Source organism: Salminus brasiliensis, chromosome 5 (genome assembly GCF_030463535.1).
Source record: "Salminus brasiliensis chromosome 5, fSalBra1.hap2, whole genome shotgun sequence".
NCBI lineage: Eukaryota > Metazoa > Chordata > Actinopteri > Characiformes > Bryconidae > Salminus > Salminus brasiliensis.
In genome coordinates this window covers 29323171-29348663 of record NC_132882.1, presented here as the reverse complement: position 1 = coordinate 29348663, position 25493 = coordinate 29323171, and the positions used below count along the sequence as shown (strand labels likewise).

Genomic DNA, 25493 nt, shown 5'->3' with positions numbered 1-25493 from the left:
GGTAGAACAGGAGTTTCACAGCATGGAAGTGAACCTGTATTTATTCCAATATATATATACTGTTTTCAGAACTAGCTGAAATGTACTGCTCACATAAACTGCTTTACATCCAGGTTTATGTCCACTGTTCTCCATTTTTTTTGCATAGTACTGTATATATGGATGCTGTCGGCGAACAGCCATGACAATGCTGCCCATCTAATCTGCCTCTGCATGGCGCTTCCAAAATGGGCACTTCAGTGGCCCTTCCCTCAGCACTCAGCAGCCACACACACTCAGTCCACCTACACGCTGTATCTGCGCCCCTTCTCTGGAAATGAAATTAAGGATTTAATAAGCAAGGCCACCGCTAAGTGAACATATTTCCTCTCATAACGAGAGAGACAGAGAAGGATGGATAGCACGGATAAGCACCCGTAGCCGTGAGCTGAAGTCGACACAAAGCCTAATAAAATGCACAAAATGTAATAAAATGTTCAGACGTCATCACGCAGATTCATAACCACAGACACGGCCCACAGGGCACAAGCAGTCAAACTCTGTTCTGCGAATCAGGAGGAATATGACAGTGTTTTAGCAGGGCTAATGCAGCTCTGAAGAAAGCTCACCTTCAGCACATGGTCGAAATAACAACCTGTACATTCTCCGATCCAGTTGGCCTGCATCCTTTTCACGCCGTACCACTCAGGGAGATCTGCCAGGGCATCCAAAAGAGGCTGCGACACAGAAATGAAAAGAAATACAAGTCATTTACATTTACATTTAAGGCATTTAGCAGACGCTCTTATCCAGAGCGACTTACAAAAGTGCTTTGCTATTTACCCAAGAAAAACCTCAGCTAGTTTGAATAGACTAAAAGTTACCTTTAGATACCTCTAAGCTTTAGACATTACTAAACACAAGTCAGTAAGGTAACCATAGTACTCTGCTATTCGTCCAAGTATTCTCTGAAGAGGTGGGTCTTCAGTCTGCGTTTGAAGACAGCATGCGACTCGGCCGTTCGGACACCCAGGGGAAGCTCGTTCCACCATTTTGGTGCCAGGACAGAATAAAGCCTGGACGCTTGTCTTCCATGGATTTTGAGGGATGGCGGGTTGAGCCGAGCCGTACTTGAAGCTGGAAGGGCTCTTGGTGCGGATCGGCTTTTGACCATTGCCATCAAGTATGGAGGGGCTGGTCCGTTCTTGGCTTTGTACTCCAAAACATTAGCCAGGTCTTTTTGGATATTTCTGGTATTCAGTGGTCAGTACCCATCAAAAGTGCTCCAAGAAAGGACAAGGTCAGCAACAGGGTCATTGGCCCCTAAGGATCATTGATGTGATCCATGGAGACCCCTCTCCGCAGTACAGGATTTAAAGGATCTACTGCTAAAGTCTAGGCGCCAGACACAACAAAGGTCTTATGGCATCTAGTCCGAATAGTCAGATCTGTTGTGGCGGCACAAGGGGGACCTATTGGATATTAGACAGGTGGTATTAATGTAATGGCTAATCAGTGTGTGTTTTAATACATTTAAGGCATAGCATAGTGGACTTTAGCTAGTGGACAACTGGAAATGCATAAAAAAATGCATAAAAACTAAATGTTGACTCCTCTGTGTATTTGAGTATACATTTTCTCCAACAATATTGTGCACATAAAGACCTGTGATTTAAGGGGTTGCAGCTCTTACAGTGCCTAGCTCAAGACAAATTTTGAGGAAATGACAGGGATGATGAAATACTGGTCATGCCCATGTGGATGAGGTATGCTGGAACAATGCAACAAATGCAACAAAATTTATATATATATATATATATATATATATATATATATATATATATATATATATATATATATATATAAGAAAATCAGCCATCAGCAGCCAGAGCCCAAAAGAACACAATCTCTCCAAGCATGTTGCTTATGTGGTGGCCCCGCCTCGGCAGCAGTTCAAAGAGAGGTGCATGTGTCAGTGGAGTTATATAATTGGGTTAAAAAAAAACTATAACAATACAGACAAAGTTCAATTTGAATTCCATATTTTCACAACATTATGAATAAAATCTGGTTAATGAGACTAGAGCTAGGGGGAGTGTGCTGCCATGACATGACCATGCCGAAGTGTGTTGTTGGTTGGTTCTTATTGTCTGCAAACCTTGGTGTTCGAACAGTGCAGTTGCAATAGATATGATCATTAACAACATACACAGTGTCAGTATCACACAGTGTCATATTTATGCACTGCGATATCACCATGTTGTACTGAGCTAAAATATCCTGTGAATTAAAGAATATTTTACACATTTAACAGAACTAGCTTTGTCTTTAGGGTCATCTGGAGCTTCACCGGCTGAACACAAGATGAAATGAATAAAAAGATATAAAACGATATCAGTGGGAGTTAAATTTGGGGTATATTTTAGCCTGACCTGCTGTCAAAATAAGGGGTATTCTAAAAGATGGTCACAAAAAAACAAAACAAAAAGAAGTTGGAAAGTTGGAAATGTAAAAAAATACACACAAAGAATTACACATTAAAGACATCAGGGAAAATAATTAACTACAAAAAAATATGGTGGATATGCTGTCTTTAAAACACAAGCCTCTGCAACCTCCGTTAACTTAGGTTGGTGGCAGGATGCATGATGTGTTTGAGCTGCAGTTTTATTTCAAAGCTCATGATCCTTTCCCAATCAACTCAATAATATCGCTCACACCCAGCAGCCCTGCCAAAGCACAGCCAATTTACTGGCACAGAGTAGCTGAATGACTGATGTCACTTTAAATGAGGACAGAGGCTTACAAAACCCACACTGACCTCCAGCCCACTCCCCACCTGTTCTCCTCTTAAGCCAGTGAAAAAGCTCATGAAATTACAGATTTCAACAAACACACACATGCGCCATAGTATTACCATCTTTGGGAGGACCTCCACTGACTCGTCTCATATTACGCACAGATTTACAGACTAAGGGAGGTTTTCCTTGATGTCCACCTAAGACTGTGTATGTTGGTATTGAGTATTAAGAATTTGAACACGGCCACTTTCCCGCCTCTCTTTAAGTTTCAAGTTTCAAGTTTCAGGTTTATTTGTCATTTGCACAACATATCAGGACATTTATGCATGGAAATGCTTGTGGTGAGGCTCAGGTTGATGCTCTACAGGAGGACAAAACTATATACATGCTAAACATATTACAATAAAGTTATATAAAAATTATATTAAATAAATACAGAATACACACAAAATACAGAATATACAAAGACAGGAGGGATCTGTAGACATTCTTTGATATATACATTCATGAGACAGGTATAGTCTGAGAGAGAGTGGAGCTAAATATAAATATGCATGTTTATGTCTATTCCTGTTGTATAAAGTGACTTAGTGATGTTGTCCATAGCAGTGATATATAGAGTATTAATAATAAAGTGTCCGAGTGCAGTGGTGTTGGTGAAAGGTTCACAGCTTGTTCAGGAACCTGATGGATTGTGGGTAGAAAATATAAACCTGAATATATATATAACCTGTAGAATACTGCGTATAGTACAACATATAAACCTGAGCATTTAAGACTTGTATACAGTGGCATGCAAATGTGTGAACAACTCTAGTCAAAATATTGGTTAAGTGAGTAAAAATCTGATCTTCCAAAAGGAATGAGATGACAGAAGATCAGTCCAAAATGCATCAAGCCTGTTTAGAGGTTCCTTTAAAAAAAACTCCCAACACTAAATTTTTGCAGTGCGGATGCATATTTGTGCGGGTATCGCTGCACAGTAGAATAGTGCACCACTCACTCCTGAGTTTGCTCAATTTAGTTTGAAGATATGAAGAGAAATGATGATTGTGAACAAGCCAAAGCCCTACCAAGTTAAATAAAGTCCTGAATAAAAATAAAAAAAAAACCTGGGTACAAGTTATCCGAGAGCTCAAATCTCTTAAGGTGCCTATATCTTTCATGATGTCCATCTCTTACAAAAATAACACACTAATCTTTACATTTATTTATAAATAAATGTAATATATCTTTACTTATCCAGAGCGACCTACAAAAGTGCTTTGCTATTTACCCAAGGATAATCTCAGCTAGTTTAAATAGGCTAAAAATTTAAAGATACCTCCAAGTTCAGACACTACTAAACACAAGTCAATAAGGTAATCTTGTTACCAATGTTGCTAAAAACAACACGCCAACCCTTTTAATGATCAGTTCTTTGGAGATCCTCTACTCAGTAATTCACAGTACCAACATTTTGACCGGGGAGACCCAGCTTTTGCAGGTCACGTATGTAAATGACCTCTGTTCCAATTGTGCCTCACTTAAAAAGCAGTCTAGGCTGAAACACTGCAGCGTGAATAAGAGTTGAACTGATTGGTATGTAAAGTAGAACTGATTCAACCCCCAGTGCGAATGAGCTTTATTAGCAACATTTACAGACGTCTGCCTTTCTTGGTTTTCTTGTTTTCTTGAGAACAAGAAAACACAGGCAGGCCTAGTTTTGCCAGACCACCACAGGCTGCATAGATTCGTCAATTCGTTTACATGTTTCATGTACCACCAGGTCATGTGACCCTGCCTGGTAAATGACTCAATCAGTCATTCAGTCAATTACTCAGCCAGTCAATAACCGAAAACGCTAGGTGGTCCGGCAACAATTTTTCCCAAATTCAAAACGAAATTACTCTTTTAATGAGGACAAGCATCGTCAGTACTTAGTAGAGCCCTTTTACTGTCATGACCTGCAGCAAACATGATGCATAGCCAGACTCCAGCTTCTGGCAGCCTTCCTGAGGAATCCTTGCCGCAATCCTCATGGGCAGCGGCCCCCAGTTCACTAATAATCTTGGGTTTGGTGCTGCAACCGCCTTCTTCAAATCCCACCAAAGATTTTCTATGGGTTCAAGTCAGACGACTAATGAGCACTCAGGCAAAAGAAAAGACTCCCAGGAGCAGCAGAGAGGACGGTGGGCTATGAAGAAGAGAGTGGTGGCGCGGGTGAAAAACAAAAAGGAAGCTATGCATAATAACGATGGCAGGGGCCAAGAGGCTCAGCTGGGCTGAGAGAAAGAGAAAGGAGAGGATATGAGTAGCCGGTGCTGGCTGGTTTGATATCTCTCTCCTCTCTGTCACTCTCCATTAGCTGCCCGGCCCTGAGGGGCTCCGCTCCCTGCAGGGAAGGCAAATACAAAATAATTGCCGGGACCCTGAGGCCGCTCCTGGCCGCCGCCTTCTACTCATTAACGGAAGAAGAGGAAATCGGAGTTGCACACTCTAGCTGGGAGAACCGGCGGATGGAGAGAGATGGGGTGGGCTGTCAGGTCTCCACCACAGAACGTTAGCAGCAAAGTGGATTCGGTTTCTATTATCGTTTCTGCTGTTTGCCTGGAGGAGATGACGGTCAGGACCCCCCTAAGGGAACAGAAGCGGACTGGTGAACATTTCCCACCGTGCTTGTTTAGTCCAGACCCTCAACATAACAAGAATGTCTCTAATCGTAACCTAGCTCCATCAGCAAGCACTGATGCATCACCCTGTGAGGAAAAACGGTTGCATAATTCTCTGGAGTCTCGCTCACAGCTTCCACAGGCTTCTCCTGAGTCATGCCAAAGCCTGGCCAAGCAGTCACAACAGCACTCACTCATCCAGCACGCCAGGAGCCGAGGCACCAGGCGTCACATGAAAAACTGAGCCCGCCTCAAGGGGGATTTCCACTTCTTTTTCTACATTTCTCTATAAACTGAATAGTTCTTTACTAGTTTACTTACCGCACTTTAACACCTTTAAACGCTGCTACATGAAATAGTTTGAAATACACTACCTAATACAGACTAGAAGACTTTAATTTTACTTAAAAACATTTATATTTCAAAGCATTTATTGCCAGAAAATACACACAGGGCACCTTAAAGCTAAATATTGCCCAAAATACCTCGCCCCCTCGATTTACCATGGTTTTACACTAATCAACATTATGCATAAAACACAATAAACTCAAGTAGGTTCACTGTTGGTTTTGGATACCCCTGCTTCCATTCACCCTCATTGTACAGAAAGGAGGGTCATTTCTCACCAAACCCAAACCTCTGAATAACTTTGAGATTTCTTTAGATCACAGATTTCTCCTTTAAAAGCCACGGTTCAGTGAAATATCGGTTCAGTGAAAATTTTCACCATTTCCCACCTGAGACCCAAGGTAGGCCATAAGTTTACAGTACTACTGTACACCATACTACTCAGCCAACAGCAAGCCATGGAGATCAGACCACCGCACCACCACCATAGATCAAGTTCAGCTGCCATACATGATGCACTACTGGCAGCACTCCTGACTGTGGCTTTGCCTGATGCCACAAGAGGACGCACTGAAATCGGTGCATGAGGAAGTGACTGTGCAGGACATGAGCAAATATCCATGCTAGACTAAAAGCTAACCCTAGCCCACCAGCTTTACCTTGTTCTCTGCTTTGTCTGCCCCCCCCCCCCCCCTTAAAAACAAACTGGACTACTTCAGACCACACGAAATGGTCTCTGGGTGTCAGAGGAAGCCATTCAGCTAGCCAGGCTAATTATGCACTGCACTGGCGGATTGCAGCACTCTACAGTAAGACTTGTTGTATTTACCCTAACAATAAATAGTGCTGGAATATTTGAGAAATAATATATGTAAATAGTCTGTTTCTGTGAAAGCCATCATAGTGTGTGGCTGTAAACCAGCCAATTAGAGCAGAGCAGAGCTCATCGAATTACTCAGGAGTCCACGGCTTATTTCATTCCACGGTCAGGTCATATGACTGTAAACAGGTTGCTAACCCCCAAACAAACAAAACGCCACATACCTGCTACATCGACAACAGAGAACTATTAAAAATTCGGAACAAACGTGTGTCCATGGTAACACAAAGCTAATAACCACGAATGTGGACAATCTGAGCGAATCCAGGAATGCAGCGAGGCAGAAGAGTTTATCTGGATATGTCAGACGGAGGAGAATCTGCTCACTTATGCAAGAGATGAGAGGAGTGGATGAGTGCTGTGCAGGGAGAAGAGAGAGAGAGAGAGAGAGAGAGAGAGAGAGAGAGAGAGAGAGAGAACGTACATTAAATAATGACATTTAAAGAGAAGAACACTGTCTGTTTATAGACCGAGCACGACTGCAGCTGCAGGCTTGTGTTTTAAGAGATAGAGAACACGGCTGATTCACTGATCCTATGGACCATAAAACTGCCAGAACAGCTGCAAGCATCTGAGCCAGCATATATAGCACATCATCGCTGTCGGGGGGTGGGCCGCGATATTGCATAAGCCAGTATGTCCATCTTCGCCCATCATGCATGAAAGAAACAACAGTGGGCCTTTTTTAAACACACGCTTTATAACCTGTAGTACAGACAAGCACACACGTGCATACATGCACAAACACACATTCTAATTAGATGGGTTCAATAATGAGTGCTCAGTCTGGCCCATTAGGTAGATAATGATACTCCCCTGCTCTCTCCATCCTCCAGCACGTAACTGTGCTCACTCACTCACACACACACAGTTCTACCACTGTGCAAATGAGAGCGTCTGTGAATCACAGGAACACACTGGCCTACCTTGTCATCTCAAACATCTGACAGGGAGACAACAGGCAGAGAAAATCAACTACACACCACTTGTGCGAACAACACACACACACACACATACGCAACCAGTTGTCTAGAAAACAAAAGGCAGCAGCAGAAAGGAGGGTTTGTCCTCAAACAACATCACCGTGCTCTAATGAAGATGACTCCGTCTATAAGACCTGTTGTAATAGCAGAATATTCCATTAGCCCTCCCACCCAGTGTCAACCCAACCACAGCAACTCTGGGTAGGAGGGGCAGGGAGAAATCACTGTGAAAAAGCTCCTGCCACTTAAACGTGTCAGTTGTTGACACCACAGAGACACTATGCAGTTTTAGGGAATGCTCACCTTAAATACGGATGTGATGGGGGCTCCCATGTGGTGTAGCATCTAAGTGCTAGCTCCATCATGCCATCATATATCCCAGTATTACTGGCCTAGTGGGTAGGAAGGCCCCTCTCTACAGCCCTCCCCCCCCCCCCCCCCCAACCACAATCACTTAAAGCAGCATTGTAACAGAATTGGAATTTCTTGCTCCTAGGATCCCCCTAGAGTCAGGGAGTGTAGCCACCCCTAACAGACAAGCTTTACACGTGCATTTCTGGAACAGCTGAGAGTTACAGAACCATCAGTGAAAACTGTACAGTCTTTACAGCATATAGTTACAACAGTAAGTCATGCAGTAGAGTTCACCATGCTACTACAGCCACACTAGATGGATATCGGAAAACATTTAGACTTCAGCTCCAATAAATGTATTTTATTGCAGTTTATTTCCAATAAACTATTGGAAGCACTCCTGACTGTGGCTTTGCCCGATGCCCTGACCAGGAAAGGGGGCGTGTTGAAAACGGTGCACGATGGTGCAGGAAATGAGCAAGTATCAATGCTAGGCCACAAGCTAGCACAGATACTCCCATGTGGTGCAAACGTCTAAGTACTGCCCCCATCATCCCATCATATGAGTGTAACTGGCCTAGTGGGTAGCAACACCCCGCTCTAAAGCTAATGTAACACAATTGGCTGTGTAAAAAAAACTCCACAGAGAGAAGGTCCACCCTAATGACCTACTTAAATGCACTTATTGCTCCAATTATTACAGCACCCAAACAAATGCTTTACGTTTGTTTGTGATGCTACTGCTTGCTTTTTTTTTTTTTTTAAGATTTCCCAAATTGCAACAAATGAAACTGCTCACGAACTCCATTTAAACCAATGGGATTTCCTGTAACAACTTCACCAGTTGCAATCAGGAGGTAAGATCAGGCCAAATCAGGCAGCTGTCCCGGCCCCATCAGATGGACAGAGCTGGGCTTGGTAGAAACAGGGCAATTTCAGTTGGGCACAGCATGGATGGCACAGCGAGCCCTCGACAATCAGGCCTACGCAGGCAGTGCTGAAGGAGGCCCAGCGGAGACTGTGATTACAAGAACAAGTGCAGTCTCCTAGAGCTTCTGCTGATTGGCATTAGGCAGGTCACACTGGTCCGACACGCCGCCGTTTGGCTTCTGTATTGATTCGAGAGTATAATGTCTAACTTGGTTGTCCTGAACACTGCTACTTCATTTAGTCACTCTGCGAACACTGAGAGGCCAGTAAATGAAGTGCACCTTGCTTGTACCTACACACACTGGCCATTTTATTAGATACAGTTACTATACAGAGGCACTTTGTAGAGGCTGGAATTACTGTGGCATCTAATATGGCACAGTGTGTTTGCTGGTTAACCTGGTCTGCCTGGGGTCTTCAAGGTTTCAAGTGCCTATCTTGGTGGAGTTTCCATGTTCTCCCCATGACCGTGTCAAAAAACATGGAGATCAAGCAGCTGAACTGCTTACTGAAAATTGCCCTGGTGTGTGTGTATGTAGGAGTGTGAATGTGTGTATGTCTGTATGCCCAGATGTGGATTGGCACTCTGAGTTTTAAGGGTTGTTTAAAGTGTTGACTGTAAAGCGAACTTTTTAGGTGTAGCTGTCATTCATAATCACCTCTGTTACTTAAATAATTAGTAATGTCAACGGTGGTCCTATTAGTAAATAATAATTAATGTCAGTGGTGGTCCTATGGTGGTCCCATGGCACCAATGGTGCATCCAGAAATGGGCTATAGACAGACTGTGCTGTGCCTGACTGAGCTTTTGCTATGTGATCACTAGGGTGCAACTGTTCTACTATTGTATACCAAGTGGTTTGTAGGGCACTCCTCTACAGTTGCTATGGTGTCCCTGGGTGGTTGCTATGGTATACTAGGTGGTTACATGTGTTACATCAGGTCAACGTGTTTCAAGATTTTGCTAAATGGGTGCTATAGTGTTGCTAGGGTATTTCTTGGTGGTTGCCAGGGTAGTTGTTGGGTATTCCTGTGGGTTGCTGACATGGTAGTTGCTAAGTGAGTGCTATGGTGTTGCTAAGGTGTTTCTTGGCGACTGTTGTTTTTTAGGTGCTTGCTGAGGTGTTTGAGGTAGTTGCTTTGGCCGTTGTTGTGGTGTCTAAGGTGGTGGATGGGGGTTGGCCAAGCAGTTGCTGTGGTACCTCATGTGGTAGGCTGGGTGTTATTAATGTGTTAGTATTATTGTAACATTTGAAGGGTGCACATTTTTTTTCTATGTGAAAAAGAAATCTGTAAAATCAGTGTTGCTCTCTCTCAATATCTTAGATACAATCATTATCTTTACTTCACTTTGCGCAACTATAATAAACGAAAGACCGTCTGTGACTGTGAGAGGCAACACAGTGCAGGAACTGAAGACAGGAGTGAGTTGCTTTTCCCAGGTAAATTTAAAGATGGACTAGTCCTATCGTTTATTCACACCTCAAACATCTCCACACAGTAGACCTCAGAGCAGAGGATGGGATGATGGTCACAGAATTGAGCCAAAGCTCGTGCTTAAACACATTGTATATTAAACTGCACTGACCGTCCTGTTAATGCAAAGACAAATCTGATGGTTGCTACTGTGGTCACTCAGGTTGCTAAGGCGTTGCTTAGCGAGTGCTATAGCCTTGCGGTGGCCTAGCAAGTGGTTGCTATGGTGTTGCTAAGGCATTTCTGCGTTTTAAGCAGAAGTGTGTGCAAAAGTGATCCAGGTGGTTAATATGGCATTTCAGATGGTTGCAGGTGTTACCAAGAGCTATGATGTTGATAAGGTGGTTCTTGGTGGTTGGTAGGGTGTTGCAATGTATTGCATGTTGGTGGTTGCAATGTATTGCAATACTGTAAGGAAGGTGATTTTATTGGGAATTTGATGGAGACCGCCACAATATAATAACAACCACCATCATACGAATAAAATCTGAGTAAAAGAAGAGTTTACTTTTTCAGAACAGTGGGTTCTGAAGACGGAGTACAACACTGCCTGAGCCCGACACAGGTTTGATATTGGACATGAAAAAAAACATTACAAACTCGTCCTGATAACTGATCATTTTTTGGGCCCCCATCAGACTCTGGTAAGGGAGACTCTGTCTGTCTGTTCTTGCAATTAGAGATTTGTGTTCTTGTATGGAGTCCATTCTTGGTACTGAGGGACACAGACTGTAAGCAATGTGAACGAGGATCATTCTAACATCCTAATAGTAGTAGAAAAGCAGTGAGAATGGGGGAGAACACCCTTGGAGTGTGGAAAGGGAAGAACATTCAAGAACAGTGGAAATGGAGGAGAACACTCTAGAGACTCGATAACAGCACCACAGGTTCAGAGCTAAGGGCAGATGATCGTGGCGCTGCATAGTAACTCACCTTGCCATAGTTGGTGGTTTTGATGAACCACTGCCTGAGAAGCTTCTGCTCCACAGGGGCACCAGACCTCCACGAACGGCCGTTTTCATCCACCTGCTCATCAGCCAGGACTGTCTGGTCTACGGGATCCCAGTTCACCACCGCCTTAAGACAGACACACACATAGAGGTCTGAGTTTACAGTATTTGCTCACCTCAGACAGCCTAGAAGTGGAGATGTGTATTGATGTCTTGGAGACCAGCTGGTGAAGCTGAGGGCTTGGCGCTCAGGGATAGGCTGCAGTAAACTCTGCTCACTGGGTGAAATGTTGCCATGCAGGAGAGAACATCTGCTCTTTGTGGCTGGAGAAATGCAGACGATTCCACACTTTCTACATCAGAATTAAACATCTCCTCTATACCACACACATTAGGCCTGTACAGACATGCTCCACACCATCCAGTCATAGACATTCCCAATGTGAACCACAGAGAGACGCCTTTCTGAGGATGTTACAGCGAGCCTGCAGGTCGTGTCCAGAGTTTACCCAGTGTTCTACAGGTTTTACTCTCATACTGTGTCATTCTGAGGACACATGCATATTAATAGCACCACACTCTCTGCTTATCTCTCACTTTCTCTAAAGTTTATCCCACTGTTCACAATTTGGGAATTGATTTTTTTTTCAATAGAATAAAACCCATTCAGCTGTAGATACAGTAAGTACAGTAAATAATTCTAATAAAACAGTTCTGTTCTGTTAATCTTCACACAATAATTAGTAGGAAAGTACAAAGGAAGAAAGGAAAGTTAGATATATTTAGGACGGTTAACAGAGCTTTATGAGATTTAAAAAAAAGATGCCTCTTTAAAACGTTAATACCAAGGATAGAGTTAACGTCCAGAACCAGAATCTTGTCTTATAAGTGGTAATTAGCTCTTGAGGAAGATGACAGGAAACAGTGTAAGGAAATGATTTGAAATAGATATGATTTTATTCATTTTACACTTCTTACTAAAATATTGATCGAAACATCAACTCATATCTGCAGTCTGGTGTAGTTTATCAGACTTCAATTCACTATGTACATGTTATGGTTTAGAAATAAACACAAAATCCCTAAACTGCCAATATCAACTGAACAGCAGTGAACATCAGCCACCACCTATAAGCAGCTTCTTTCTTTGTACTACTACTACTAGAAGTATTAGTAGTTGTAGTTGTATTACTAGTAGTAGCAGCAGCAGTAGTTCTATTACTAGTAACAGTAGCAGTATTAGTTTTATTAGTAGCAGTAGTTGTAGTATTAGTAGCAGAAGTAGTATTAGTAGCAGTAATTCTATTAGAAGTATTAGTAACAGTTTTTATATTACAAGTAGCAGCAGTGGTTGTAGTAGTAGTAGCAGTAGTAGTTGTATTACTAGTAGTAGAAATAGCTGTAGTAGCAGTTGTAGTAGCTGTAGTAGTAGTTGCATTACTAGTAGTAGAAATGATTGTAGCAGCAGCAGTGTAGTAGTAGTAGAAGTAGCAGCAGCAGTTGTTGTGGTAGTAGTAGTAGCAGTTGTAGTAGTAGTAGCAGCAGCAGCAGTTGTTGTAAAATAAGGAAAATTGTCAAAAGCCTCCTTTATGCATCAATAAGAGCTAAAGCATCAGCATCTACAGGGACACATTTCTAGCTCACCAGTCTTAATATGTCTTATAAAAAAATTATGTATATATATATATGTATGTTATATGTATATATGTATGTATGTATACATATATGTATATATGTACTTTATATATATATATATATATATATATATATATATATATATATATATACACATAAAATGTATATAATATATGTCTTATTACTGACCACAAATCAATCATCACAGGAAGGACGTGTCATACCTCTTTCTGATAGGCCAGCCCAGCCTCATAAAGCTTCACGAATAAGTGCTGGGTCCACTTGTAATAGTCAGGCAGGCAAGTAGTGATTTCCTGTTAACAGATTTGAATAAATTCTTGAGAACTGGGAAATAAAAAGGACATTTATTGGACATTTAAGTGATGAAATACAGAGTTTCTGCAATAGAGCTTGGATGGAATTGCCAATATTTAAGGTGGTCACAATGAATTGACTAAACTTGATTAACGGAGTAAATTTACTTAATATTCAAATTAACCTTGGCAATCCATCAATAACATTTTGTTAATACTTTGCATAACATTGTTTGTTAAAACCTCTCACTGGTCTCCAAGTAAGACACACAAGCACTTATAATCAATATTTTATAACTGTTTTTAAATGACTGATGTATATAAATGTGCTCTGTTCTGACTGACTGACTGCCTGCATTGCATATTGGAAAGTCTGGGCATCCCTGATCGAAACATCTGTCACTGTGAATAGTTTAGCAAGTAAAAGTGACTTGATTGGTAAAGATGAAGCATTTCTTTAATATTTCATAAGCAAGAGCTTTTTCATTGCCTTGATTTACAGTAAAAAAAAAAAAAAAAAAGCCTAGGCATTGATTTTTTAATGACAGTTAGGTCAGGGGGCTGAGAGGGCCATGGCAAAACCTTCAGGTTGTGACTCCTGAGGTAGTCCATTGTAGATTTTGAGGTGTGTTTAGGGTCATTATCCTGCTGTAGAGGTTTTTGTGCAGATGGTGTGATGTTTACATCCAGAATCCATTCTTCCCACGATCAGTGAAATGTTCCTGCTTTGTAGGCTTTAATTATTTTACTTTTTATAATGTTAGGCAGCTGCCGAGAGGAGCCCATGGCTCCTGATTGTTGGGACAAGGTGGGAGGAGTCAATGTATTTACAAAGCTTTGAAATATGCATCAATAATGAGCAACATTTGCCTGCCACTGTAGTTTTTTGGGACACATAACCAATTATTTACAAATATAAGTACCTGGGCTGCATTGACTGAGGAGCAAATTGGATGTTTTGAGACTTTACTTATGTTTACATACATACATTAAAGTCTTTTATTTTAATAAGCTGAAGAATATTCTATGGATCATTTACTGACCGTTTAATTTTGAAGGCCTTCTAGTTTATTTAATTTAATATTGTATAACCTTTGAAAAGCTCTAAATGGTTTGTACTTGATAAAAAAAAATAATAATCATTTTTCATAACACCTCAAACGAATATGAAAAAAATAACACCTCAAGTGATACTCGACAGTATGTAAACCAGCATGTGGTGCCAGCGTGCCAAACATATGACCACTATGGGCACGTATCTTTAGAAACACATGATTGCATTACTGGGATTTCAGCTCAGGAAGAATGGGACTTCTATTGCAATTACTGGGAATAGCAGCCACCTGTTCACATGGTAACCAGCCACTTTAAGGAGCATCACTGTGACATTAACTCTGAGCTTAGATTAGGACTCAATATTTGGAGTGATGGAATGATGCAAGTCCATCAGGCTTCACTAAAACAAACGGGGAGTTGCACATGTGTGCACTATGCAATACCAGCGAGGCTATGGAGGTTCCCACAAAATGAGGACCACCCACGCCCGTAGAGACAGATACACACACACACACACACACACACACACACACACACACACACACACACACACACACACACACACGCACACGCACACGCACACGCAGAGGGCACATCTCTCCCTACTCACCCGGTCCCAATTAAAGCACAGCCCCAGGCTGTCGAGCTGCTCCCGCATGGACTGGATGTTACTGTAGAGACAGAAGGACAATGAGAGAGAGAGAGAGAGATTAGCACCAATGCAGGGGGAGAGAGAGAGAGAGATGTTTCAAGAGACTGACTGGAATTGTAAAGTAAAGTTTGGGGGCTGTTGATACCCTGATGAATTGGTGTGTGTGTGGGTGGATGGATCCTGACGGTTGGCGAAAGTGTGTCTATGCGTTTATCAGTCTTTGCTCATATACACAGATCGCTTCTCACACCCCAGCACTCACAGTCTCTGATCACACCATACACACGAGAGCGAGAGAGAGAGAGTCAGAAAGAGATAAGGGGACAGAGAAGGTCAGACGATACTGAAGACATTATCATTATTATTATTAATATTAGATTAGAAATCAGCAGTAATACTGGTCTCTGTGTCCCCTTTAACCTCACACTGTGTACATGAGCCTGGAGACACAGACAATACAAATATCCATAAACAACCATTCAAGACATGACAAATGTTTTAAAGGGCCCACATCATGGCTCCATTATATAGTTTTATGGACTAAGCCATTTAAGTTTCAATGGTTCCTTCCCTAGCCCACATAGTTTACATACGGAAACAAGGCTGCAAGGACAGCCACTGGTTAATTTGACGTGGTTGTGAGGTCACAAGCATGAACACACTTGCATATAACCAACCCAGTCACATTGAAGTGAAAAAGAAGGTTGTTACTGCAGACCAACCAGTTTTTTTTTGCAACAAGCAAAGACAAAAAGCACTTGTAAAGGGGTGAACCAATCAGACCAATGGTCATTTACAAGTCTCAAAGGTAAATTTACAAATCACCTGCTTAATTCTGAAAGGTTGGAAAAAGGTTGTGCACATGAATAAAAACATTATAAACAGAATCCAGATTGGAAACATGGTGATATCCCCATCTAATCCAGGGGGTCAGGATCAAGGCATGATTCAATGGATCTGGTATCGGCTATTTTAATCCCAAGCGAATTCTGTTTAATCCAAGAGTGTGTTTTAACCACAGTGTTCAGAGCGCCATCTGGTGTCCTCAAGGCACCACTGATGGACATTATTGCCCAGCCAGCAGCAGTGCGGACGTTCTCAGAGGGTGAATAAAGCAGTTGAGAGTCTGCAGGGTGGAGCTATTTTACAGCGCTGTGTTTTACCAGCGGGAGAACCGCATGGCTTTCTTTGACATTCAGAACCGAGTGGAGGTTAACGCTAATGCTAATACACACATGCTGTAGAAACCCAAGTCACAGCACATTCATCCACTATAAACCAGTTATTTCACATCAGTAGACCAACAACAACAGATTTCAGTACCACTACACACATACAGGACGCAACTGGACTGCAGTGTTTTAAATGAACTGGGAGCTGATTGGTCAAGGAGGAGAGTCAGACTGGATTATAAGATATTAAGCACACTATAAAAGTCATTTTAGGAAAAGTCTCTAATAAACAAAATCAGTCAGTCCAGAATGTCTCATTATAACTATTATTAGCATTTTACTTTAAGCAGCTCATCTTCTCTAAACCATGAGGCTGTATTGAGACATCCCTAGAATAATTACAATCAGTTGAATATGGGCTGTTTAAAGATCCAGCACAAGAGGAGGACATGGTGGGAGGGGTTGTGTATAGTGTATGTCTACCTTTTTGTCCAGTCTTCGGGGTCCAGGCCTCGCTCAATGGCAGCGTTCTCCGCAGGAAGGCCGAAAGCATCCCAGCCCATTGGGTTCAATACCTGCCACCGGACACAAACAGTGCTCAGTCCTCTCATCATTTCACCAAAACACCACCAATACAGAACCAGAACCCCGATCTGAGAGCAATCTTTTGTCGTGTTTGAAGTCGACAGAGAAGTTGTGTCATTTATATTTGATTAAGGTTTTTGTCGTTTGTCTCATTTTTATTTAAATATATTATCTTGTGTTTTTGACTTGTAAGTTTGTGAGGCAGGAAAGCAGAGAACCTTAGGACACAAGCAGTTATTACAGGTAATTGGACACATCTCAGCATAGCAAAACCTTAAATGTGTCTAATCTAATTTTCCAATTTTAGATTAGCCAATTATCCAACCTACTCATTGGTACTCTCCCCCCATCACATGTAATGCTCCTGACACTGGGAGGGTGAGGACTGACACATGTGCAACCAGCCACCAGCTCTTTTAAAAAGATGACCAGGCAACCAACGCGCTTAGAGGAAAGCACCAGGGACTGATGCATTCTTTAGCAGACGCCCATGCCAGTATTCCTGAATGTTCTGTTGTTCCTCCCATTTGGCATCTAATCGGTGGGCAGCGGATCTTCCTAGCTACGGTGCTGCGTTGGGACCTCCCGTCCATCCTGGCACCCAACAGTTAAATTGCACAGTGATGCGGAGAGGCCCCCAGTCATGGCTTGACCTTTAGCTTGCCGGGTTCCTCAGACTTAAAGAGAGGACAGAGACGAGTGAAGCTAGCCTTCTAGTGGCTTGTTTTTTCTGGTCACCTAAGAAGATGTGCTGCTGTCTGTTAGCAGGTTTTATTAAATTACAGTGAGGCTGAATGGGACTCCCATTACAGAGGGAGCTCTGAGATTGGTGAAGTACAGAAGCTAATTCACTATGGAATTATTACTGGTAAAAATTGCAGATATTGCAGACTCATAGTGGACCACAGATCATTAATTGCTCACATTACCGCTCGAATCCAAGCATACCTCGAGTAGGGAATGGCCCAGAGTAGCAGTGTTAAATGGCCAGTGCTTGTGCAGACCAGAGCCTCTTTTATAATAAAACGTCCATGTTTCACCCTAATGGGATGTCACATCATTAAGGTCTTATCACAGCAGCGATCAGATCGGAGAGGTGAGAGTGTACCCTCTTCTATCAGACAGCCACACTGTATTTATCCCTCTTTCTCCCCACCACCTCAAACACTGCCTGTTGCTGGCAGTTTTTCTCACCCTGCCCTTCAAACAGAACTGGCTTTCTTCTCTTAGCATTAAACAATAAAACATGTGGACAATAGAAGTGAAGAGTGCTATTATTAAAGAGAGAGAGAAAAGGGGGGAGAGAGGGAGGGAGAGAGGAAGAAGAGAGAGAGGGAGATGAAGGGGGAGAGGGAGGATACAAGAAGATGGAAAAAGCAGAAAGCTGAGAAAGGTGAGAAGAAAGAAACAGAGTGGAGAGAGGTGAGAGAGAGAGAGAGAGAGAGAGAGAGAGAGATGGGGAGGGGGGAGACAGTGACTGTAGCGGAGGAGAATCAGTATCCTTGGTAACTGGCTGCACCTCATTTGTTAAGCAAAGCACTGAATGTTATTAAGGCAAGAGGTTGCTAAAACTGCCCTGTAACGAAACTATGAACTGTGGGAAAGGAAGAAAAATATAACTAATAAATAAATAAATAAATAAATAAATAAATACCAACGCACCATGTTATGAGCTACTAAAAGAACTAAAGGGGTATAGCCCCTGGGGATTTCGAGGACATTTCGCCACTCTTTTGCACAACGTCAATGGCAGCACCTTTAGACAATTAGCTTATTAACATTAGTGTTCATTAGCAGTAAGTGAATGTAGCATGCAGTTTCCTGTCAGCTTTGGTCTCAGATCACTTTTATAGGGCCCACACCTTCAATGTACCCCCAAAAGGCCTATAGACATACCCCAAAAATACCCACAACAGACCTATAGATATAACCCTAGAATACCCCAATAAAACTATAGGCATACCCCAAGAATACCATAATAGGCCTATGAACATACCCCAATAATACCCCAATTGGCCAATAAGCACACCCCAATAATACCCCAATTGGCCAATAAGCACACCCCAATAATACCCCAATAGGCCTATAAGCATTCCCCAATATTACCTCAATAGGCCTATAAGCATACCCCAAGAATACCCCAATAGGCCTATCTGCATACCCCAAGATTACAGTAATAGGCCTATGAACATACCCCAATAATACCCCAATAAGCCCATAAGCATACCCCAAAAATACCCCCAACAGGCCTGTATGCATTATCCAAGAATACCCCAATAGGCCTATATGCATATACCCCAACTATACCCCTACATGCCTACTTTACTTGATGTAAAGGATACCCCAAAAGGCCTATGCCCTATAGGTATACCTCAAGATCATCACCAACAGGCCTATAGGCAAGTGTAGCACATCTCACAACAACAGGCTACACTGAGAACCTTTTATATGCTTAAAGAACCTTCAGTTGATGTAAAAGTTCTTTAGAAAAGCTTCTTTACGCTCAGAAGATTTGAGAGTTTGTTCAACAAAATGAGCTTCAGTGAACACTCTTCACAGAGCTCCACAGGTCAAACCAGTTGAGGAACATTGCTCATGTAAGACCACATGAGCGTGTCTGCAGAAGGCAAAGAAACTGGAAGTGCAATCTCACGACTTGACTTAGTCACTTTTTACTGGGCTGCCAAAAAGAGAGATTGATGAGCTGCAGCTCTTCCAGAACATTTAGTGAGCGTGTTAACTACAACACTCCATAGCACAGCAAATTCTGGCATCATTACACTGGGTTCCAGTCTCTTTTAGCACAGGTTTAGGACAGTACTAAACAGATTAGCTCCAGCGTACATTACAGACTGTCTGTCTCTGTATGTTTCAAGTTGTACTTTAAGATCCAGCCCATCTTAGCATCACAATTATCTTAACTTGTAGAGAGAGTGTTAAGTGTCACACTTGCTCAACCCTTCAGGAATCATTTGCGTGATGCAGCCTGTGTGGATATAGACACTGGACTGAAATGACACTGACAAACAGAGACTTCACAGGTCTAAGTAATGGAACAGGTAGAGGTTATACAGTTAGCGTCATTTGCATCTCAATTATTGACAGAATTTGAATCTGGCAGTAGTTCTTTTCATTGTTTCAAACTTTCTTGCTGAGTGAACCAATAGCAAAGCTCCAAAATGACTTTGAATAAAATGTTTTTAAATTGATTTTAAATTAAACTTCTCTCCAACAGTTGCCATTTGGAGGTACAAGGTTTTGCTTCACTGTGACAATATGAAGCTAAAAACATTTTGGATCTCCAAGTTGACTAAGGTTTACTTGGCCCAACAGGCCTATAGACATACCCCTAGAATACCCCAAAAGACCTATAGGCATACCCCAAGAATACCGTAATACCAATTGGCCAATAAGCACACCCCAATAATACCCCAAACAGGCCTATATGAATTCCCCAAGAATACCCCAATAGGCCTATATGCATATACTCCAACGATACCCCTACATGCCTACATTAAGCTAAAAACATGTTGGATCTCCAAGTTGACTAAGGTTTACTGCCAAAATAAAACAAAATAAAAAAATATATATTTTAAAATATATATATTTTTTCTTTTTAAATCTTATTTATTTAAATACATCTATTTGCTCAGTGGGAACCCTTTTCCTATTAGGCTGAATTAATTGTTTTAAAAACAATAATAAATAAATAAATAAATAAAAATGTTCTGTAAAGCTTACCCAACCTTGAATTTTTTTTTATATATATCATAAATCATTTATTGAGCAGGGGTACACATAGCAATACTTTAAACAACTTGAAATGACCTAGTGTCTCCCTGAATTTTCTTTACATTAGTGATACTATTTGCTCTGTGATCTGATGCAAGATTGCCATTATTTCTTTGTGTTTTCCAGGTACTGTAGAAGAAAATTGTCCATGTCTGTTATTTCCTCCTTGTGTAACAGTTTGATCATTTCTTTTAGCCATGCTTTAGGAGATGGTGCATCTGGCCCTTTTCAGGCTTTTAATACAAGTATTTTTCACAATGCTAAACCTAAAGTTGTCTCATGCTGGGCATGTGTGAATGCCTTCCAGTGCCTCCTCCCAAAAAAAGAAAAAGAAAATGTCTTGCTCCCATTGAGGGCCAGCACATTTTTAAAGTTAATGTAAAACTAATAACACATTTATTTTCACATATTTCCAAATCTATAACTTACAAAAACTGCTGCTTCTTTTGAGCCATTATAATTATTTATATCTACAGTAACATCATCAGCAATCTGAATGTATTACAAGACAATCTAAAACACTGCTGTTTCAGTTTATTGTAGCTGCTTCGTATTGAATACTGCATTCCTTTAAAATATTTTTTGCTTTATTTTCTGTAATTAATTAATTAATTAATTAATTAATTATTTCTTGATTAATTCTTATCTGTACTTTTTGATTTGACATCTTACTGGTTTTAATTTGAGCACATTTCCCACTACAACTGAAGTTTACCTTCAGTGAACCAGCGTTTTTGGTGATCAGGTCACGTTCAGACTGGACTTGTACCGCATGACAAGCCAGATGTAAACACTACTCAAGACCCATTGTGATTGGATTCCGATCTGATCATTTTGACCACATGCGGAGGAGGTCATTTACTTATCTCATCCACATTTTATACAAGTGTACACGAAAGGAGTTCCACTCGGCAAGCGGAAATACGCCTGTCGAATACGCACCATTCCATTTGTTCCATACCATTTGTCGAACCCCCACCATTCATCTAAACTGTTCTATGTCTCTCGGAGCAGGTACATTTTGATGAGAAATCACTGTTTACAGGAAGTGAACCGAAAATGATGCACATGCTTACATTTAAGGCATTTAGTAGATGCTCTTATCCAGAGCGACTTACAGTGTTTTGCTATTTACCCAAGAAAAACCTCAGCTAGTTTGAATAGACTAAAATTAAAAGATACCTCTAAGTTTAGACACTACTAAACATAAGTCAATAGGGTGACCATAGTACTCTGCTATTCGTCCAAGTATTCTTTGAAGAGGTGGGTCTTCAGTCTGCATTTGAAGACAGTGAGCGACTCTGCTGTTTGGACACCCAGGGGAAGTTCGTTCCACCACTTTGGTGCCAGGACAGAAAAAAGCCTGGACGCTTGTCTTTCGTGGATCTTACGGGACGGCGGGTCGAGCCGAGCCGTACTTGAAGCTCGAAGGGCTCTTACATGTTGAGCTTTTTACACAGGAAAGTAAAATCCAAGCTCATCTGGTCGTGCAGAGGACGCAGTTTCATGACAAGGGTAAACTGAATCCGGTTAAAGTAGATCCATAGTAGATCCTATTCAGATACAAACGCATGTTAATGCGAGGTGTAAACAGGCCCTGAGTTTAAATTAAGGTGGGATGTTAGATTAGTTGAGGTGGAGCAGTTTGGAAGGTAAAAAGTGCCAAATCCTCAAACACACATAGCTGTGATAAAGCCTGTGATTCACAGAGATCAACAAATAGTCTGCTATATTTGCCTCTGCCAAACCTTGGCTACAGCCACTTTCAGCACTTGTTTATTTTGTAGGACGTCTGACTTTATCCTTCTTTTCATCAAGAGAAACCAAGCTCGATTGGATTTAAATTGGGAAAACGATTCAGCCCATCTGAGACCCCTTAGACCTGCTGAACTACAAGCGGTTTGGTGGTGTGGCTTGCAGGGTTGTGCAGCAAGACAAGGTTACACACTTCTGATCTGTCATTTCGTCAAGAAGACGAAGGATCCAGCTCCAAAACAGTCTCATTAAGACGTTTCACAGAAGTGGTGTGCTATGGGTCATTCCTTTATACCACTAACTAGTTTCCTGACCTGCAGTCCATTTCTATGTGCAGCAAAGACCTAAAACTGAACGAACTTCGTAACTGAAACGACTGCAGTTGTGCTTTTATGAGAACGGTCAAATTAAAGCTGCATAAACGGTTTTTAGCAAAGCTTTAGTTTAGTTTAGTTAGTCTTTCCCAAAAATGGATTTGCATAACAAAAGCAGACGCTCTGAGGTGAAGGACAGAGGAGAATTCGCGGAGACATGCGGTACTCTCTAAAACAGTGCCAACAGCACCTCTCCATCTGCTGCATGAGCAAAGACTGAGGGAGCTTAAGGACGGACATAACTGGATAAAAAGTTAGAATCAGAGACACCGGCTTCCGTATCTCAACAAGCATCATCTCCCCAGTTGTATATGTAATGCATAAGAGCTATAAAATTATTTCTTTGATTTCCATGGTAAACATCCTTCAAGAGACAAGACAGCTGTCAATCACATGGTCTTTATTATCCTGCCAGGAAGAGCGAACTGTACAGGCGACGCTTTCTCTAAACCATGTTGATCATTAGCTTCTCAGCACTGTTGATAAAGGGTGGCGTCTCTGAACTCAGTAGACACACATGCCAGCAGCTGACAGTTTTCAGATGAAGGCTTGAAAGATTCGAGTGGAGCATAAACATGAGCCAAAATGGGCTTGAGTGACAAAGCAATAACAATAACTACTTATAAAGGCACCATATACAGTACACTTTTCCAGCATTCTCCCCGTCCTTCTGGTACCCACTTATTACATTTCTACTTCTACATTTTTACACACTTATTTTCCAGTCTCTCTTCATCTCTTACATTTAAACATGCTGCACCATCAACACTAAAATATATTAAAGTAACAATATGTAATATTTGACCTTAAAATAGCAGCTTTAAAGCCACTGTGATGATCCACTGACCTGTAAATGGGAAAACAGCATCTCTATCATTGCTACTCTGGGCTCGGCATACTGCTAACTGCACCACGTAGCTAAAGAAGTGGGCAAAACAATGATTGCGGGAACTCAAATTAGCCTTCACTGCAGTGAATTACACTCTTAAGTTGTAGGGGGCGCCCAAGAACAAAAATAAAATTCTCCATAATGCTGCTTTAACATACTCTTTTCTTATTGGCTGCCCTAGACTAGGACTCAAAAAGGCAGTCTAGGCTCAAACATTTCTTTAATGTGAATGGTTGAAGCTAAACAGCTGTAGGCTAAATAGGCAGGCGTATATATGTCTAAAATGAGCTGATTTTGACAGGTAGTTTCCATGTACGGACTGGTGAATGAATGGTACGTTTACATAGTCAGTTGCTATTTTATTGCTCCCTACATAGTGCACTACTTAAAAAACACTGTCAACCAGTGACAGAATTTTAAATAGAGAGTCATCTGTCTGACTGCTGAATTTAAATAGTAGATCAGACAGATTATGCACTGTCTGGGTGGAGGTGCTGGTATTTCTCAACCAATGAAGTGCTCTTTATAGGGGAGGAGGAGAGATTTGAGACAGGGCCTCCAAGAGTAAACATTGCCTGCAACAGTTCTACCACAGAAGTTCTACCACAGATGAAACTTTGGGAGAGCTTCTACACACCGCTCGGATGCAGGTTAACTGACTTTGGGCGTTTTTTTAACAGATCTCGGAGATGCAGCTCCACAGGCGAGGAGGATACACAGTCAGTTCAATAAAAAAATTCTAGTGGTCAGTAGACACAGCTGACTGTTACCATGCCAACGGCAGAAAGAGATCTGTGATTGGTGGAGAGAGCATATGTTGCTGTCGCAAAACTGCAAAATTAGAGCAGAAGGCGAGTAAAAATTTATTGCATATTTGCCTTTTGACAACTTTTTGATTATTCAACTCAAATACTTTATCAATCAAATGATGGTTCACTCAAAGTGTTTATTTTAGTTGAATAAACCCAGTTCACTTGCTTATCATCACATGAAGTAAGCAGAAATGAGCCAACCAGACCAGAAATTAGCCACCTTGCCTGTTTAAGGTGGTATTGACTTCAGGCTCCTGCAGATGATCGGGCTATAAATACCTGCAGGGTGTGTGATGGGATTCACAGACTGAGAGGAGGTGGTAAATGGGTCGCAAAGCAGATGTTAATGAATGACAAAAAGGAGTGACTGCAAAGGCCATAGTGTGAAGGAAGCAGCTGAATCTACAAGTGTATAGAAGCATACGTTCATACGGGTCTACTAGCAGTGGCAGAAATCCCAGTTTACAGAAATATTCTCGAGCAGAAGTGAGTAAAGGCCTTGTGTGCCACTCTGCTCTGATATACAGCTCCAGAAAAAAATAAATAAAAGATCACCCTACATGATCAGTTTCTCTGGTTTTGCTATTTATAGGCAATGTGTTTAGGGACATTAACATTTGTGATGTATTTCATAAACCATGGACAACATTTCCCCTACATTTCTAATTAAAATATTGCTATTTAGAGCATTTATTTGCAGAAATGACAACTGCTCAAAAACAACTGCTTTTAATTATTATGCAAATACATAATTATTCATATTTAAACAACACACGACTAATATTTAAACTTTAAGAGCATTCAAAAATCACTATTATGCAAATTCAGGTAACTCAGCTTTGTTTGATGAAGTGGTCTCTGTATGTTGATTGTATGCAGTTACCTGTGAAGTGGCCTTTCAGAAATTGGTTGTAAAGGACCTGTGTTGACTTCAAAAAGCAGATCTAAGCTGGAAGCGAGTCTTTTTTCATCCACACGCTGTGAAGCCCGGCGGGGTCCCTGGCCGTCGATTTTGCCTTTCTTCCACAATTCTGATAAGAATTTACGGTAGGCTGGGATTACTGTCACTGCTGGAAGACCTGTACACTTTAATACACCTGTATAT

At 41.5% G+C, this 25493-nt stretch overlaps 1 protein-coding gene across 1 annotated transcript in view; it reads right to left on the bottom strand.

The window, feature by feature from the left end:
• Positions 1-25493, bottom strand: part of lars2 (leucyl-tRNA synthetase 2, mitochondrial) — an 87025-nt gene that overhangs the window by 39793 nt on the left and 21739 nt on the right. Inside the window, exons 4-8 of the mRNA XM_072680091.1 lie at positions 16665-16756; positions 14968-15028; positions 13212-13301; positions 11336-11479; positions 609-716 (exon numbers count right to left, since the gene is read on the bottom strand). Of these exons, the coding sequence (XP_072536192.1) occupies positions 609-716; positions 11336-11479; positions 13212-13301; positions 14968-15028; positions 16665-16756 (495 nt within the window). The remainder of the gene's footprint in view (positions 1-608; positions 717-11335; positions 11480-13211; positions 13302-14967; positions 15029-16664; positions 16757-25493) is intronic.